At 40.6% G+C, this 19286-nt stretch overlaps 1 protein-coding gene and 1 long non-coding RNA gene across 3 annotated transcripts in view; both read right to left on the bottom strand.

The window, feature by feature from the left end:
- Positions 1 to 569: 569 nt before the first annotated feature.
- On the bottom strand, positions 570 to 1267 carry LOC145430017 (uncharacterized). Its single transcript, XR_013910393.1, has 3 exons — positions 1126 to 1267; positions 861 to 1046; positions 570 to 750 (listed from the first exon to the last, which is right to left on the bottom strand). It is a non-coding gene; the product is annotated as an uncharacterized LOC145430017 (long non-coding RNA).
- A 327-nt stretch (positions 1268 to 1594) lies between these two features.
- The window catches only part of mtfp1 (mitochondrial fission process 1), a 46621-nt gene continuing 28929 nt past the window's right edge, over positions 1595 to 19286 (bottom strand). The window contains exons 2-5 of one of the 2 annotated variants that reach the window (XM_080304270.1): positions 10069 to 10162; positions 6427 to 6554; positions 4927 to 5159; positions 1595 to 3465 (exon numbers count right to left, since the gene is read on the bottom strand). In XM_080304270.1, the coding sequence (XP_080160396.1) occupies positions 3399 to 3465; positions 4927 to 5159; positions 6427 to 6554; positions 10069 to 10138 (498 nt within the window). In that variant the 5' untranslated portion in view covers positions 10139 to 10162 and the 3' untranslated portion in view covers positions 1595 to 3398. Of the gene's footprint in view, positions 3466 to 4926; positions 5160 to 6426; positions 6555 to 10068; positions 10224 to 19286 lie in introns of those variants that run through there. The other variant, XM_026173774.2, reaches the window with a different exon arrangement.

The following is a 19286-nucleotide window of genomic DNA, read 5'->3' as shown; positions in this document are numbered from 1 at the left end:
CACGTGTTATAGAATTGGTATTGGATCTGTAGTGCGTACATAAAAACCCAAGTTTAGGTTTACAAATATCTTGCAGGTTCTATTTTTTGTTCCTTTCCATAAATTGTGGTACAGAAATGTAAAGTAGGAGGTTCAGTGCTTAGCAAGAATTGCTGCAAGTTTTCATGGCATAGATTCGCCAAGTTATCGGAAATACTCCTTGAAGACCAACATGAGGGCATCATAGTCTCGCAGCAGCTGAAAGTAGCTCAGCTGACAAGCAGTTAAAGTGTACCTAACAAAGTGGCATCTGCATGTGATACATGGTAAAGATTAAACATGTGCAGCATGTGGGCTAAAGAATGATTTTTAGAGCCTGAAAAGAGCAGACAGTGGTTTGGGGACCACCATATCACTTTCATTATATGTAATCACATTGCTTTTTATAGACTTCATCACTGCCTCATTTTTAGGCACCTAGTATGAACAAGTAACACCGAATCAGTCAAGACTTACAAAACAGAGCAGCGTGTTGCAAACATCCTCACATAAACCACAAACAATTGAAATTAGACAAGGACTTGTGAGAGTTACTACAAAACATTTCCTTTATTTAAGCATAACCCTCCTTCTGAGCCTGATAGTAGATTCTGCCTCCTCTCCAGACACACAGGTAGTAGGTCGTGCTCAGCAATCCCACTACAGACACCAGCAGGATGGCTACTACCAGGGCAATTTTCCACACTGCTGATCCTTCAGCTTTTTTGAAGTCTAACAAAGCAGAAGTGTCACAAATCAAATCTTAAGTGTGCAGGATGACCAAAAGAGGTCATTATTAATGCTGTTAGCGATCGTGTTAAAGGCATGAAACCTCAACCCACCTTGTTCCCTCACAAGAAATTGTTCTGGGGTAGTTGATTTCATCTGGTCCTTGGCTTCCAGTGTTCTGGCAACTTCTGATGAACTTTCAGGCATGCCGTCCTGGACTGCTACAAACTGTCCATCAGCATCAACATACTGCGGATTCTCAGTGATAAGCCACTCTTCCTGGGTGTACTGAAGCATGGCTGCAAGTAGATACTCAAAAATATAAGCCAATTTATCAGATCCTGACCCAACAGTAGACGCATGCTGCTGTTTTCTTACCTGAATGACCACCAGGAATGGCCAAAAAGGCCAAAAACACACACCAAAGCACAAACATGATCACAGAAGCTCACAACCAGCTTTCCCTTGGCTTTTTTTAATGCAGCCACCTTATCTACAGAAGTGACATCAGCTGTGTTGTCCTGACTCAATCAAGGCAAATTGCAGCAACTGAGCTCTCAAATCGCCTGCTTTGGTGTCCTTTAGAGAGCCCCCATTTCAGTGGTTAAACTACACCTCTTTCATCAGAAAGTGACAGTCAGTCAAACAGAAATTGACCACACAAAGAGCAAGTTGTTATGCTGCCACTTGAAACAGCAGAGAAGAGTGTTCTTCCAGGAAGTGCATCGTAAAATCCAATATTCTGTCTGAAGTTCAGAGGTGGATACTCGGAGAACGTTAAAGCCATAAATATAAATAACTTGAGAAGCAGGTGTGATGAGATTAAAGCGATCACTGAAACAAACCATGAACAGACACAGATCGTTTATTTCGTTACAGCTTTGGTACAGAATAACAGGACTGCTTAATATCAGATATCCACCAGATATCCACTCTGTGAACACACCGTAATGAATGGAGCTTTAACATTCATCACACTCCATGTTGTGAACTACAGTAAACGAAAGTTTGAGGTTTGACCTTTAATTTTTTTGTCAGTTAAGGCTGAAACTGTGACTCATTATTCCCGCTTGTAACACAGTCACACAAGTCACACATACATTTTAAAGAAACCCCCCCCCCCCCCCCCCCCCCTCCTTTTTTTGCAGCATGCAAATCAGAAATGTTGAAACTGAATAAGAGCATTTTCACAAGGGTGGCACCGGTACACTTTCTAATCAAGGCAGGCATTTTGACATGTCACAGCAGGAAAAGCACTGGTGTAATCGATGACATCAATATGTCATTCAAGTGTCCCGATTCCCTTTAGCACAGCTGATCAGTACATTAACTGCAAGCAGACTTCAGAGCCTCTACGCTTCCTGCTATTACAAATGAAAATAAGACTAAAATCAGGCTGAAAAACACCACAAAGTAAACGTGCTTACAGTAAGATGATAACATTAAATACTGCACATCCTGGAGATTTGAGTATGTGTTTTAATGGAAACCCCCCCTCAAACAAAACAAAACAAAGCAGTGCTTAGGTGATCTTGTGACTGGCATCACTTCTTTGTGTCACCACGTGAAACATCACAGGCTTTTCCCTCACTGACAAAAATAAAACAGCGTGACACAAACATGTTAAACAAAGGTTATTGCTGATGGCCTTTACCTCAGTGTTTCAGCTAAAAAAAAGTGACATCTAATCAAAGTATCGCGCTACATTTTCATCAAAATTTGTGCGCACTCACGAGACGGGAAAACGATGTCCATTTACTGGCAAGTTACTTTTTCCCTTGCATAGTTCAGCATGAGATTCAGCACACGTCTCTTGACGTCTCAAAGAACTGCTTATAAGCACAGAGTATCTGCATATTTCTGAATCCCTTAAACATTTTTAGCAAATCTATTAAACTGGCCCTTTGGACAGTGATCATTCAAAGTCTGATCAATCAGTTTAATCTGAGGCCTACAGGAATCAACACTCTTGGTGCCAGAGAGACATGTAGTTATAGATCTAACATCTTCAGACTGCAGCAAATTACACTGTAGTCCACACTGCTCTGGTAATGTATACACAGATGCTTGTAAAGAATGCTTTCACTAACCTTCCAAGTAAGAAAACCCTTTCAAAAAAAGGACAAAAACAAAGTCAAACTTTAAGTTGGCAATGAATAACAGAATGGCTTTTTGGCCTGTCATTACAGTACCGCTGAATATGGCTAATAAATACAGCAAGTGAAGCCTCAGAGTAACAGTTCACATTGTGCTGTGTCTCTATAAGATATCAGGAGTATGGTAAAAATATATATATGTATACCGCTCCCAAAGAGCAGAGGTTCACTGTACTATGTAAAGTACTTTTTTTAACCCATCATATCCATTTAAATATTTTGCTGTCACCACCCAGATCGCCCCTGAGAGTTTTAAATTCCCCAAAAGGGATATTTCACACAGTCAGTTTTCACTTCTTATCTATCTTAACTAATGTAGTACATTTCATAGTTCTGCAATTAAAAAAAAAACTACAGTATTATAGTTTATCTGACTAATTGTGGACTAATCTCATTTCATGGATCCCTTCTTTACACATCAGCAATGTGTCTGTACAGACAGACTGGACTCCTGCTCAGTTAGAAGGGGGACAGTCTGTCCTCCGTGATCCCTCCTTATTTGTGCTTCTCTTCATCACCGTAGACCTTCCGAAGGCTGGAGTCCAGCAGGTAATCCACTGACCTGCAGAGAACATGGGAGTGAAAATGCTTTTATTTACCATGAAATTATTTCTGGTTCCATTTCCTAAAGCAGAAGTGCTGCAAAGAACACTTCTGCTTTCAACGGCTGCTGTTATGCAACGTTTTATCAGCGAGTGATAGCGGCTGAATTTGCTTATAAAGGGAAGGTAGTTGTACATGTAATATTGTGCAGCACCCATATTTTAAATAAATAACCTCTCTTATTTTATCTACTTTTTTTTTTTTTAACTTACTGAGATTCTTATTCTGTTCTGCTGTATTTTATTTAGGTTTTTACCTATGAGATCCTTTCCTTTATGTTAATTTATTTTTTCTGTTTTAATCAAGTTCTTTATTTGGGGAATCAACCTGGGTAGTGTCAGAAAGGATGAGATTGCCCTTACAAGTGGTGGTGCTTCCCCCCAAGGGAGGGACTCTTTCATTATAGACAAGCTGAAGACATTAGTTGGGGAGGGACTCAGACCAGAGTGGTACTCCTCTGCACCTACGGGGGGAAGTTAAGGTTGTGGTGGAATCTGGCCAGGATGGCTCCCGTATGCTAGATGAGGTGTTTCAGGTATGTCCACCTGAGGATCCTCCTGGAGGTGGTGGCCTCGGAGAGTTGGTGTGAGCAACTCCGCTCAGACTGCTGCACCCGAGACCAAGTAACTATCAGAAAATAGATGGATATTTAAGGCTCTTTTTTTAACTTTGTGTTTAATGTTTTGGTTGTAACAAAGAAATTCCCCAAACTTTGGGATAAAATTAATCACCAATTAATATTCCTCTTTTTTTTATTATTATTAATGACCACTATACATTGTGCTTAGGGTAGTGTAACCTTTTCAGGCTTCATCAACAAGGGATGATATAAAACATTTCAGCTCTTTAAACTAAAAGCTTTAAACTAATTAGGTGTAATTTTTACAAATATTTCTGAATTTTTAGCATGACTTTTTTTGTATTTTTTGCTTGGTTTTTTTTAGGTATTTTAAGGAATACATCTAGCATTATTCTACTCCCATGAAAAAACAAGCAATGCATTTCTTCTTTCATGTGTCTCACATGTCTCAAAACACCTGGGCCCTGTATATTTTATCCTTTAAGTAGCAGTGAATAGGACATTTGTTGGGGAAAGACAAATCCCATGAAGACATAATACTGCTGAGCCACTAAATGTGTTACAGTAGAAACATTTGAAAAATCATGTTAAAAATAATCTATTTAAACATATACAACACAGGCTTTAATAGGATTTAATATGATGTCAGTCCAGGAAGGCTATCCACAAGGTTTAGGAGTGCGTTTATCATTCTTCCACAAGCCCACTTGTGAGGTGTTGGAAGATCCATGTTTTATGGACCTTGCTTTGTGCACTGGTATGCAGTCATGTTGGAACAGGAAGTGCCATTGAATTCAATGATTTGGATGAGTGAGTGAATATACTGTAACTTGTGCTTACCTGTCTATTGGAGTGATGATGAAGGGGATTGTAGAGAGACCTATAGCAGTGGTGGTCCACTTGCGGACAGGTAATGGCCACCTCGTGGTCCTTCCTAACAGGTACAGCGACGCGGCACACACACGATTAATGGTAAATCCTGGGATGATCACGGATGCAAGAGCCTGCCACACAAATGTGTCCACCACTGCCACAGCAACCTTTGTTGTCCTCCCTGGGTTGTCCCCATGAGCCTTGAGACACAGTTGGATATTTGGAAAAATGAGGGTTGTCACAACTGTTGTGGTCAGGTTTTAAACACAGTTAATGATGAAAGTTTCAAGAAGCAGTGAAGGGGATAAGCAAGTTTAGCTGGACTTTTCAATTGAACCAAAAGCTACAAGCAGCAATATGAAAAATGCATTCTCTTTTAGTCTGAAGATCACTTGTACCACCTTTTGCAAAAAATGAAGAAAAAAAAAGTTTCCATTAATTTATTTTAAACTATGATCAAATTCAATTTTGCAGTTGCAACTATGAGGTGTTAAAAGGAATGCACAGTCTCCCTAGATCTCGTATTAGGTTGACATCATGACACATAGACATTTATTGAGATAGTAAATGTTTGCTTACAGCTGTGCCAAATGATCTATGTCCTAAGTTTGGTTTAGCAAATCAGTGGGACAAATTTCAGAATTTTTTGCCTTGAGGTTCAAGAAGAAAAAAGAATACAAAGAAAGAACAATAAGAGGAAAATAGAAACATGTCTGTGTTTCTTTATGATCCTTTCAGATAGTGGACACTTGTGGGGCTTATAACCCATTAAAAACATATATATTTACTTGCCAGTTTTAGTATGTAAAAGTCAAACTGTTAAAATAAAAACACTTATAAAGTACCATGTCTCAAGATCAAATCCATTCCAGGGATCTCGGATCAACTAAGGTCATTTTCACACCTATGGTTCATTTATTATGGTCCAATTTAGATGATGGGTTTGCAAACTTGTAGCTTTTCTCTGTGGTTTGGTTTCTGTTCACACAGAAAAATCCAAGGGAACTCCAATCAAACTAACATGTGTCACTACAACCCAAGTGAGAATGTCCAGTCTGCTTATTGGCCAGATGTGTCTGGGGCGGGAGGAATAAAAGTAAATACAGGAAAGAAAGTGTTGTGTTCTGGACTATTGGAGAACATGAGCGAATTTACATTCATTTTCACAGCTAGTTGCAAGCCTGTACAGACCTTTGCACATCTAAAGTACCATGCTGGATCCTGAGCACATGTGACTAGGGGTTGTTTTTTTTACACACAAACTTGCAATGTACACCTGGTAGTTGGTAAATATCAAGGTCAGACAAACACAAATGAATCTCAGCAAGGGGGAAAACGAATTAGAATTCAACTTAAAGTCACTAAAAGCTAAGATGTAATTAAACCCTTTCCTTGTTACATAAAAATGAAAATGTACCCTATAAGGTTTATTAATGAAGATACAATAAACTAATGGCAATATCTCACCACAGCTGCTTTCTTCCCTTTGTCCACGGCATCAGCAGTAACATATGCAGTGGCCACAGCATAGCTGCCCCATACCAAGCTCACTGGCACAAGAGCACGAAAGGCCTCCCCGACTTCGTTGGCATACCCTGTGGGAACAGAGATATAAATGCATTCTAAGTCTGCTTTACATACACAATAGCCTATCAGGTGCTGAAGCTCCAGAGCAGAAAGCTAATTAACAGTTCTAAACTTTTATTCATAATAATAAAGAATTTATGATATTCAAAGTAGAGGATCTCTGCAGTATTTATTTATAAGCTAGATCGCAGGACAGGATACAAATCCTGAAACGAAGGGGCTAATAAACAGCTGTATCTCTTTCCATTTCCATTCCAATGATGGTGGAATGACTTACACTTCCTAGATCTTTTATTAAGAAGTCCCCTGCGCCATATCCCATAGTACATGAACATCACTGGTACAATTAACACCAGTCACACAGAAGCATTATCTTTGGTTCAGTGACAACAGAACCAGTGGAGCGTGGTGGAGTCAAATTCTGCTGCTGCTCTATGATTACATCAAGGGTACTGCGGGCAAAACTGAAGCTACTGTTCAAGCACTGCCAACATGTCTGTCACAAGCTTTGTGTTTTAACACATCAAAAATCAGCTGAATCACATGTAATCAAAAATAGTCTGAGTATACACGATGTAGTGCTTGTTTTTGTCTCGACCACAAGTCACATAAAACTAAAAGAAAGAGCAGTCAGAGTAGCAGCAACTGTATACAAAAGACAGAGGTTACCGAATACCAAGCGATTGATTGAAGTATAGGCAAACATCATGGATCTTATAATGTTACGATTGGTGTTTTCACAAAGAACGTAGGCCACAAGACGACCTTCTACAAAAACCAGCCATGGCAAAAGTTGCTGAACTGGAGGAATAAATGCCTTGCAGTCTGAACCAGTTCCAAACACACCCGACAGTGATCACATCATAATAGAAATAAAAATCAGGCTAAACAAGAACTGCAACACTTCAAGTATATGCACAATTGGTTTGGCTGCAGCTTTTAACATAGCTCACACTGGTTTTCAGTCATTTCAAGGTTGTTTTGGGTTTTGTTTTTTGACAATATCAACACAATTCCACCTTCTTAACCTGTTCCACCTACTAAATTTGCTTTCCTGCTACTTCCTCCACTTACCCAAACTGAAAATGACTGTTTTGACAATCCAGGACTTATTGCTGAGGCACAGGTGCAAGGAGACACACTGAGACTGCAGTGAGATATCTAAAAAATAACTCAAACTGTCATTTTTCACAACTCATCTCTTGTGTATTTTGCCAAGGTTTAAATTAAGAATGGCTGCTTTGACTCTGTCTCCTAAGGTTTAAAGGGGAGAGAGACCATTTGACTTCAGCATCAGCACACAGTTCAAGGTCATGCATCTCTTATGGTATGGGGGTACATTACTGCCTATAGAACTGGCAGCTGGCACATCTGGAAAAGCATTACCAATGCTGAAAGGTTTTAGAGCAACATGCTCCCATCCAGACAGTGCTTGCATACTTCAGCAGGACTATACTAAACCACAAACTGTGTCTATTACAGCAGAATGGCTTCATAGTCAAATAGTCCAGGTGCTGAACTGGCCTGCCTGCAGTCCAGATTTTCTTCCAACTGAAAAGACAATTAATGCATCATGAAACGAAAAATGCAGCAAAGAAGACCCAAGACTGCTGAGCATCTAGAGTCCTATATCAGACAAGGACGGAACAATATTCCTCTCCCAAAAGTCAAGCAACTGACCTCAGTTCCCAGACATTTATGGACTATTGTTACAAGAAGGGGGGGATGCTACACAGCAGTAATCATGGCTACGTCCCAAAGTCCCAGATTTCATCACATGGTACACTTTCATTTTAAATATTTGACTGTTACTGCCCAGATCAGCTACTGGATTTGGACCAGAAGGTGAGAGTAACATTAACCAAAAGATAAGAGCCCTTCTTTTCTACAGTGCATGCCATCAAATGTACTGATGAGGTAATCTAAGAAAGCACTGTCTAATAAGAAAATATGCCATGACTGCTGTTTGCCCAGCAAGACAGGAACGTTAGTTAGAGAGATTGGGTATGTTTTATGTGCTCACAAGATAAGATAAGCAGCAGCGATAAGGACCACAAATGCTGAAAAAGATAGCAGGACGTGGGTGATAAAAGTGACGTTTAGAGATTTCCATGAACAATTAGTGAGTGCTCACGTACGCAGCGGGGCAATTCTGCTGCATTATTTATTAGCATCAGATTATAAAAGTAAATTGGTATTAATCTACAAGCACAGCAGACAAGCCACTGTCTATTCTATTGTCATCCACCAATAAATAGCCTCCTGTGTTTCACTGCCAAAACACTTTGATTTGGGGGGGGAAAAGTGCGCCATTCAATACTTTGTGGTAACATGCTCAAAATATCTCTAAAACAACCAAACCTAAGGAATTTAAGTAATCTCAAAGGTCATTAATGGATCTTCCTACTAATTTAACTGATTATTTTGTTATAATTAAGATCAGTTAAGTTTGAGTTGGATAACCACCACCTGGCAATTTCATCGCAGTATGGAGACATGTAATATTAATAATAATTTCATGTAGAAATGTGTAATGTTTCTTAATGTACAGAATAATATAGCTGGAAAACAAAAAACTGATGGTTAATACTTTTAGGTCACCCTTGTGCTGCCAAAACAGCTCGGACCTGACCTCAGGGGGTGTCCTGTATTTTGTCACCAGGAAATTATCAGCAGATCCTTTGTGTCCAGCAGGTTACTCTGCCCTTCACGTTGGGAGCTTGGGGAATCTGGACGCTGGGACAGTATCCGCCTCTGTTATTCACGTTCGAGGTTTTTGTCAGGTGGAGGGCTGCTTTTGCCATGAGTGGCATGCTTGACCTTCAGTGCTTTTAAGTTAAAGTCAAAGTAGCATCCACATGAATACCGGCACACATCGTAATAAGATCATTATTGCAGCTGAATTAACATGTAGGTGCTTTCACTGTTGCGGCATATTGACACATACAAAAATGACAGGAATGCACATTACGCCGCATACACACTGCTACTACCGTGTTACTGCTGCCTAGTATATGTTATGAAAGCTGAGGAGGCATGTAGCCTGTGGGAACAGCTGCAGAGTTGATGCCCTTCAGGACTGGTTGCTGCTCGCGCCCTCCCTCGCTGTAATAGCTGGTAGAGATGGGGAAGTAAAGGGAGAAATACACTAACCTTAAATAGGATCACGCCTGGCCGTTTCTCAGTGGTTGAGTCACTGTCTCAACTTGCTTGTCAACTGCCTTCACTGAGTGATTTTAAGGGCTAACCGGGACAACTACACGCCGTGGAGTTAGTAGCGCACTGCGTCTTACATAACAGTGTGGAAACAAAACCGCGACACTGCCGAGCATACCTTCAATGCTTCAAAAGTATACCATGCAGTAATAAAACGACCTTGAACAGGCAACTTTACTATAAATAGATATTGAGGAGAGTGGTTAGCTGCCTTTGCTAACTCCGAGCTAGCTAGCATTTGGTCCACACTCTGTCCCGGCAGTGAATTTAGCGCAGGTAACCAGAAACCAATTAAACAACACATACCCAGGAAGCGGACCCACGTATCTCGATAAATGTCCACCGTTTTCTCCAGCTGTTCTTTAGTGGGATCCATGGTTTCCTGCCTTCCTTCACACCACCCCGCTGCCAAACTCTGAGAGGGGGCGTGGTCTCCTTCACAACATCCACTCCGCCGACCAATCTGCTGTGCCTGCGAGCCAACACAGGGCGGCAGCAACATATTACAGTGTAGGTTTTCAGAATCAGAATACTTTATTGATCCCTGGGGGAAATTATTTAATTTATTTAATAATTTATTTATAAATTGTTTAATTTATTTAATAATATAATTTAATTATTTCAGTAGTGATGTGCAATACTACTGATTTCCTTTCCGATCCGATACCAAGTAATATTCAGGGTGGTATCGACGATACTGATCCGATACCGATGCTTTGTACAAAAACGTATTTTATTTATTGTATCTCAAATTATAGCGTCATACTGATTACAGGACATCAGATTACTTGTTCTTATCACTTAATAATAGCAAGTTCATCATATAGAAATAAAAAAAACTGAACTTGTGCGCTATTTGAACACCTTGCCTGCCTGCAGCACTAAAGGACTCCGTGAGAGACGTTTGTCTCGCCCTAGCAGCACCTGTCCCTGTCCTCCTCTTCAGTTCGCCTCAACATACACTCCTCATATTCTGTGATATGATTTACTCTGAGGGGTTTGACAAGGTTAGTGGTGTTGCCACAACCCTACATGCCAACCCTCCCGATTTTTCCGGGAGAATACCGAATTTCAGTGCCCCTCCCGAAAATCTCCCGGAGCCACCATTCTCCCGAATTTCTCCCGATTTTCCATTCAACAAAATTGAAAAACCATTTCGCAGAATTCATAGCATGGCCCAGCCAATTCCAGTTTCCAACAATGGCGGCAGCTACTTAGTTTTAATATGACTCTTATTTCTCTTTCTGGGTCGCAAAAAAACTTTTAACATATTTTCACACAGCTGAATAAACGTCAAACAGAAAACTGATTAAACAGAAGTGTGAGACGGTCGAGAGTTTACGCCAGCGCCCGGTTATATTTTAGATAGCAAGGAGCAGATGACAGAGTTTCACTCCACCGAGGGAGCTCGTGACGTACTACCCGGCTTTCTTTCATCAGGTGGAAGCAGCCTCTGAATTTGGATACCCCCCGCTGTTTTCCCCCGGCCAATAATAACGGTGACATTTAACGTATTTTATCCGATAAATAAACACTGTAAAATTTATTCATCACCCCCCCCAACAGCCCCTTTGAATGTCTCCCTAATTCTGAGGTCTCAAGGTTGGCAAGTATGGCCACAACACCTCACTTTTTTTTGCCACATGTATTGCAAACCACTTCTCAGCTGTTTGTGGAGGTAAAATATGTCCGCACAATTAGCTCAGCCATTGTTGTGAGTGCGCGCGCCAGTGGGTGCTAGATATTTATACAGCCGTATTTCGCACATGACTATGAAAGGCGGAAGAGGAAGTAGTTCCTTTGAATGTACGAATGATATAGTTTCTTTCCACTGTGTTCCTGTTAATGATAAACTACAAATTTACCCTAAATTACTAAAATATCGATATTTTAATGTGAGAATCGATTCTAGAACATAAATGATTGGTATCGGAGGAATCGATATTTCAGGATCGTTCCGCACATCACTAGTTTTCAGGATTTTCCAAGCGATCGCAGAAGGTAATAAAATGTGACATAGTCAGACTGTATACCACCGACAGCGGCGTCATTTGTAATGGAAAACCATTCAAGGTAGGCGTATCAATCCCAGTAGGTACTATCCGGTTGTTCAGTCTGACGTCACTAGCCGTGTCTGGGTCTAAACTCCGCTGCAGGTCCATATATCAAACGATCACTATGGCATTACTGAGAGTTGAAAAACTGTCTAAAGTCTTTCATCTTTAATAAAATGATCAGCGTTCTGCTCTACCAGGTGTAACAATTGAGTTTAACATCCAGGCATCCATGAAAACGGAATTTATGACATTTAAAGGAGTTAGAAGTTAGCAGGGAGTTAGCTCGCTAGCTTCTATCTAAATACAATATAGCATGTCCTGACTGCGGGGTTTTGGAAACAAGTTAAAACGTACAGCTCTCCTATCACTTCCAGCATAAATGAAGACAGAAAACTAAACAGCAGTAACGTTTGTAGGGTTACTGAAGTTGGGCTAGCTGGTATATAATGATGTGCTGCGTGACCGCTAGCGACACAGCTATGTTAGCATAATATAAACAAGCTAACTTTTTTTCCACTCGGTAAAAGTTACCGTGAGTGTTCTCGGTGGTCAGGAACAAATGTAATCGCATGGCAGGATGCTGTAAAAGGACCAAACTTCAGCCAGGAGAACAACTGAGATAATCCATCCACAATACGAGGTTAGTCATTCATATACTGCTGCATGGGCTGGGCTGTAGTTACATCCTAAGGTTTTAAAAACTGAGCTTAAATAAATGATTAGCGGTAATAAAAGCCGGGGGAGGTCAACAGTGATCACTGACTGTTTTAGGAGCTTTTTTAGATCAAATAGAAGAAAATACATAACATTAAACATGTTAACAACACAAAAGCCATATTAAACGCAGACTACTTTAGACCCGGAAGTAGGATTCGTCGCGTCATCACTGAACAACCAGATTGGAAAAGGGTCTGCAGATTATCATGACCTGGATGACCAAGGCTGGACTGGGACAAAAAATCGGCCCGGGCATTTTGACTAGAGACCGGCCCACCAGGATAAAGATTGAAAATGTGACATCATTCAGGGGTAAAACCGCAAAGGGTTCTGGGAACTTGTGGCAAGAGGTACTAGCGCACGCAGGCTTTCAATTGAACTCAGTTACACAGCGATAAAAAGAAACCCAAAAAATGGCAAGAAGCTGTTGTATTATTAACTTCAATAGCCAGTCACATGGCAGCCACGGGTAACGAGATCGTTTTTTTTTTTTTATCGGATTACGTCGTTGAAGAGAAATTTTTTAAGCCATGTTTCTGAAGTAAGAGCCGACGGATGGTCTGGATATAGGGCTGCTCAATTAATCGAATTTTAATCACGATTACGATCTGGGCTTTCAACGATCATTAAAAATGACTGAGCCGATTATTAGCCCCTCCCTCATTTATCCGCGACACCTTAAAGGCCGGTCCGTGAAAATATTGTCGGGCATAAACCGTCCGTGGCGCAAAAAAGGTTGGAGACCGCTGATTAAGAGGACCCGAGGGAAGCTCGGAAAGCTAAGCAGAAGTTATTTGGAGAGGAGAGTGACTGCTGTTGGTTGAAAAGAGAGGTAAAAAAAAAACTTCAGTGGTGTTGCACACTATTTTATATTATTTTTTAAAGTCATTATTCAATACGTTGTTATTGTTAACCCTTTAAAGCCGGTCAGAGCAGCCCGCTCCGTTTTGTGTAACTATTTTTAAATCCCTGTAGAACCGGAACCGCGTAAGCTAGCGCAATAATTTGTTTTGCATATGAAACCGGAGGAGTTGTACTTACATCTTATGCCATCAGCTTGTCCTCGGTCAAGCTTTGCAAAAATTGCATAAAAAGCGCTTGCAGGAACCAAAACATAATATTCCAGAAACACGCTTTGCCGATCTGATCAGCTGTTCGTAACACTTCCCACAGTGAAACAGACATCAGCGCGAACTATCACATGTCCGCCATTTCCTGCCCGAAACCGGAAGTGACGTCATTTTCGTGGAAAATGTAGTTTTTTACTTGTAGGCCTTAAAAACCTATACTGGTCATGTTTGACTTATCTGAATAGTTTCTGGGATGCTTAGAACTCGAATTGCACTGCTGGAAATAGTTTATTTTGATGCACATGCTGTTTTCTTTGCTAATTTGCATCATAGGATTGTTTTTTGTTTTTCCTGCAGTATATAAAAATTGCTGTATCTCCAAAATAAAACTATGAAGACACTCAAAATAAATTTCCTGTTGTTGTAAACTATTTTGTGCAACTTTTTTGTATTTACAGTTTTGAGGGATAAGCCTCTTAAATTTCTCCAAGTAGAAATATATGTAAAAAAACAAACAAAAACTATTTTAAATTTTTTTGTAGTTTATTGCACTTTTTTGCAATTAATGTAGTTACTATGGCCTTAATGCATACATATTATTAAAATATGGGCTATAACAGTTGTATAGCAACTTGAAATGCTCCCACAAATGGCACTACAACATGTAAAAAAATAATATAAGCTCTGGCGGACTTGGTTCTATAGTAGGTCTTAAAGGGTTAAATAAATATCATCAAATAATCGAGATCTCAATTTCAGTGAAAATAATCGTGATTATCATTTTTGCCATAATCGAGCAGCCCTATCTGGATATACCAAATATAACGTCTCAGAACCCTCCAGCTCACATGTTAGTCTGCTCCAAGCATTCCCACAAAGGTCAGAGTTTTGTAGTAGTTAATACGTCATTTTTCTTAACATAATTGGTGATATAGGTTACAAGCAAGTCTGGCGCTGAACAGAAATTGTCGCGCTATGCTCCTTTGTTTATTGTGCATAAATAGTGAATTGTCCTGACACAATATTGCGTTTCGCTTCTGTTATTACCATGGTACATTGACAAAAACATATACTTTTATTCACAGGATAAAACAGTTGTTTTGTATCACTAATTGTCCAGTGCGATTACAACATACAATATTATTGTCACTGCTACATTTCTGTAATGCTACCAGAAATTATTTCCACTACTAATTAATTACCGTTGAGCTCAAAGGTTATATTAATAAACGGTTAACGAATGTGTATTTATGACGACGATTTGTGAGACTGGTAAACTTACCTTTGTTCGTGCGATGGTCTTTCGTTCTACACGGTGCGTTTCAAGGTCCTGCACCCATCCGTCGGTAAACTGTACCTGGGCTTGTTGCAGTGACCTGAAGTTACTAAACTTCATGAGTGTATGCACTCACTCCAAGAACCGTATAATTATAAATCTGAGCGTGGTGAAAGTTGGGCAGCACGCTAACGTCTTTTGTCCCTCTGCGTGCTCGTAAGGGTAACCCTTTCACACCTTTGATTTTTTCCTCGTATCTTTTCTTTGTCTTTTCGTCGAGTCTGTCTTTGTACGGACCGGCATTGTTCTCATTTTGTTTTGTACATTCCTTTTTTGTGCGGCAAAGAAAAAACAAGAAGGTATTGGAACCGGAGAATGAACGTTTTGCGGTGCTGCAAATGCTTGGATTGTTTTGCCACTACTTCCCGGCATGCAACGCGCGAAAATCACGTGATTGCTAAAAAAAGGGGGAGGGTGCATCCGGCCTCCTCGGCTGTAATTGGTCCAGCCCAGAGTCGATCATGACCAATTGGCCAATCCAACACCTTTCATTATATATACCCTTCCTAAAAAAAAATAAAAAATCCATCGGCCCATAAAAACAAAAAATCGCCAGCGGCCCACCGGGCAAATGCCCGGTATGCCCGATGGCCAGTCCAGCTATGTGGATGACTAAGAACCTACAAACGTGGCAGTGTTTCCCAAAATGTGGGCCGTAAAGGTACTGCATGTGTGCAGTAGTAATAACAGAAATCTAGTTTGAAACTACTCACAAGTTACATAGGCGTTGGGGGGTGTCACACATTGACCTCAACACTTTTAATTGGGTATAGTGGGCATATAATAATCATTAGCAATTTATAGCCAATCAAGGTTACCAAGCTGCCTGTTTTATTCTTAATTAAGTATTGTTCATAAATTTACAAGCACAGACCTGCTGTGTATGCTGGCTGCCTTAAATGGAAAGCCAGTATATGCAAAGACTCCCCACACCCAGGACACCACCTGTTTACCTTCAGGGAAGAGATATTGGACCATTAAAACCTGAAAAAACAGACTAAAAAGCAGCTTCTACCCCAGGGCTTTGTCACACATTAGGAGGACATGGGAACAGAAAAGGGAAAGAAGACAAAAGGACACACACAAACACACATAAACACAGGCAGAAGTTGTCAGGTCACCTGTTCACCTCCTAAATCTACTAACCTTTACATGTGCTTTTGTGCTAGAAATGGAATGTCCACTGAAGACTGAACATACTTAATCTCTACGCCTTGCCATTGATCCCCTTGTGCCTTCATCTAGACAAGAGACATTTACTTGACCACACTCTCACATGCTCTGTACCTACATCACCATCCCTGACAGCTGTAGCTTGGCCCATAAGAGGGTCAAATCATAAGAATGTGTTACTTTGCAAAATGCTAATAATAATACTACTACTAATAATAAAGATAAAAGATGAAGTAACATATGTCTTCTTTAGTTTTTTGTTTATTCCAGATGATCACCCAGATGTCTGGCTGGCTGAATGTAGCCTTGTCCTGTGAGCCACCGTAAGGATGTACTTGGAGTGGAACTGGACTGTCACCGGCCTCAGGCTCTTCACCTTTTCAAAGACAAAGCAGTCATTTAGATAAAATATTGGATATTGTTTACCTGTAACAGCACAAAGAGAATTTAGAAATGTAATTATTGACAAGAGTGAACAAGCACTGATAGTGTAATCTCCAGCTGTGGCCACGTTTAGAGAATGAGAAGTGTTTGTTTTGTTTTTTTCACAAAGTTTGCTGTTTCAGTGATAGTATAGCATAACAGCTGATATATCATATATTATATGATAGCTAGTCCAAATTTTGATGGGAATATTGGACTTAGCCAATTTTCACAGTTTGAAGGCATTGTCTTGTGTCCCGTATACTGCTTAACTAGCACCAAAATTAACTACGTGTAGCATCAAGTTTTAGCATGTTTTATGTTATCTTGTTTTTTTCTAAGATTAGCATTGTACAAGAACAATTTTACTGGGTTCTAAATTTTTTAGAGGAATATAGGCTGCATGTTAGCTTCTTTAGTTGAAACCTAATTTTTTAAGCCATTTCACAGCTCAATTAGGGTAGAGGTATATAAAAACAGCCTTAAGCAACAAATAGTTCTGCATCTTTCCCCCGTGTTGGGAGCACACACAGCAATCAGAGAGGCAGATCAATGAGCACTCTGTGTGTCCCAATTCATGGGCTTCACAGGCCGGGTGAGGCTGTGAAATGGGACGGTCTAGCCTTCAGATTTGCATCACCAGCTGTTCCCACCCTTACCACCTCTCCCCATTGGTAACAGTGGGAAATGATGGATGCTGAAACTCTAATGGCTCTCTTTCTAATCTTTTTATTAATTACAGAGCTGTCCTGGACAGGTTTTTTAACAATGAGGACACTAGACCTGATTTTCGCCTGAGCCAGGGAGTCTCGGAAAGTGCTGCTGAATCTGATTAAACAGGATCAGACACATGGTTGTGGTGCAACATTTGAGGTCCTTGTTTTTCTTTTCTGGCTGGCAAATGGAGCAGCCTACAGAGTTGTTTCCAGAGTGTTTGCAATACCTCATTCCACTGTTCATCACATCATCCACAGGGTCCCAGAGGAGGTGGTGGCTATTCGCCATCAGATCATCCCCCTCCCTCAGACCCCTGATCTGCACGACCTAGACGTCGTGTCTCATGGGTTTGCAGGGCTAGCAAGACACAGAGCCTTTTTGAAAGCAGCTGGTTCAATTGACAGCTGCCATGTCTGCATTAAGCCTCCCAGTGGCCCTGATGGTTAGTGCTACAGGAACAGAAAATTGTTCCCATCAATAAACCTACAGGCAGTTTGTGACGCTTCCTTGATACATATGTGGGCCGGCCTGGGTCAGTGCATGACTCCAGGGTGCTCCGCAACAGCCCACTGTACAGGCAGGCCCGTTACCCTCCTCCAGGGCATTTCATCCCCGCAGATGGAGGGTACCCATGTCTCCAACATCAGCTCCCCCTAATTACTCCCTACAAGAGGCCAGTCCAAGGTGTAGGAGCCTGTGCGCTTCAACTCATCATTCCATGGCACACTCTATTATCCGGTCTTTAAGTGACATATGAACCCAGGTCTAAACTACTCTGCATTCATCAAGGCTGTTGTAATTGTTAACATGTTCTAATGCTTCTTATCTTGTTCTATTCAATCTGAACAAGCCCCTAAAAAAAAGCCAGTGATCACGGTCGGCCTCTCTTGGTTTTTATTACCACTATTCATTTTAAAGCTCAGTTTTTAAAACCTTACAAGTAAGTACAGCCCAGCCTATGCAGCAGTATAGTTGTCACGGGGTGGAATGGACAAGTTTAACTTTAAGTGTTTTTATTTTGCATGTGTTGCTGTGTTTTATTAGTTTTTATCTTTTAATATTGTACAGTGTTTTCTTCTTATGGTTTTAGTGCATGTTTTTATTGTATTTTTTGTTAACTTGTCCTGGAGAGACTCCGCCCTTCCCTGATTACTAACTTAGCACACCTGGGAGGTCACAGAGGCCCAATAAGAGGGCCGGACAGGAGAGAGGAGAGATGGCGAGGTAGCTGATGGTTGGTGGCTGCCACGTTTGGACACGGGAACAGCTAATGACAGGACTTTCGTCAGGACTTCCGGTTGAGTGAATGCTGGTGTGCCTGGCTGCCACTGCTCACCTGTTATTGTGTGGATGCCCCAAAGGGCATCCACACTATTGAGATCCTGTTTCTCTTTAAACTTTATTCTTATAGTTGCTCCGCGTTTTTCGGCACTTAACTACTCCCTCAGTTTTCAGCCGATTTTCTCAGTTCAAACTCTAAACTGTTCTGCTCTTTCTGCTAATTCCAGCTATATCTTTTGGTGTTTATTGCTATTATACTTTTTAAAATATTACACTTTTTTCCTTTTTTTTGTCCCATTGAAATGAATGGAAAACTTCCACAATTCTGCTAAAACTTGCTTGTCTTTGAAACTTAACTACATGCTCATACTTTCACCTAGAAACTCCATTCAAACTTTAAAACGTTCTCAAATGATTGGGCTATTCCTGTGTGATTCAGCTTTTTCATATCTGTTACCGTTTTCATGTAATGACTCTTTAAGTTTTCAGTTGCAACTTTGTGATTTTTCAGAAAATACATGCGTTGCTATGGTTGCTATGCAATTAACTCCCAGTGAGTACTGGTGCGTTCTGAATTTTCTCTTCATGTCTGAACAACTTCTTGCTACTCGTTCAATTTCCACTCAAGCCCCACAAATTATACATCAAAACGTAGGTATTTTTGCTGGCTTTAAGACAGTGTTACGGTTTTTTCACAATTTGCCTCGAAGTGACACAAGGTCTAAAAACTCCCCATTCAGTCTATGGGGA

The sequence above is a fragment of the Astatotilapia calliptera genome, chromosome 7, assembly GCF_964374335.1.
Source record: "Astatotilapia calliptera chromosome 7, fAstCal68.1, whole genome shotgun sequence".
NCBI classification, from domain to species: Eukaryota; Metazoa; Chordata; class Actinopteri; order Cichliformes; family Cichlidae; genus Astatotilapia; species Astatotilapia calliptera.
The sequence above is the reverse complement of the archived record's forward strand: the minus strand, read 5'-3'. Positions and strand labels throughout refer to the sequence as shown.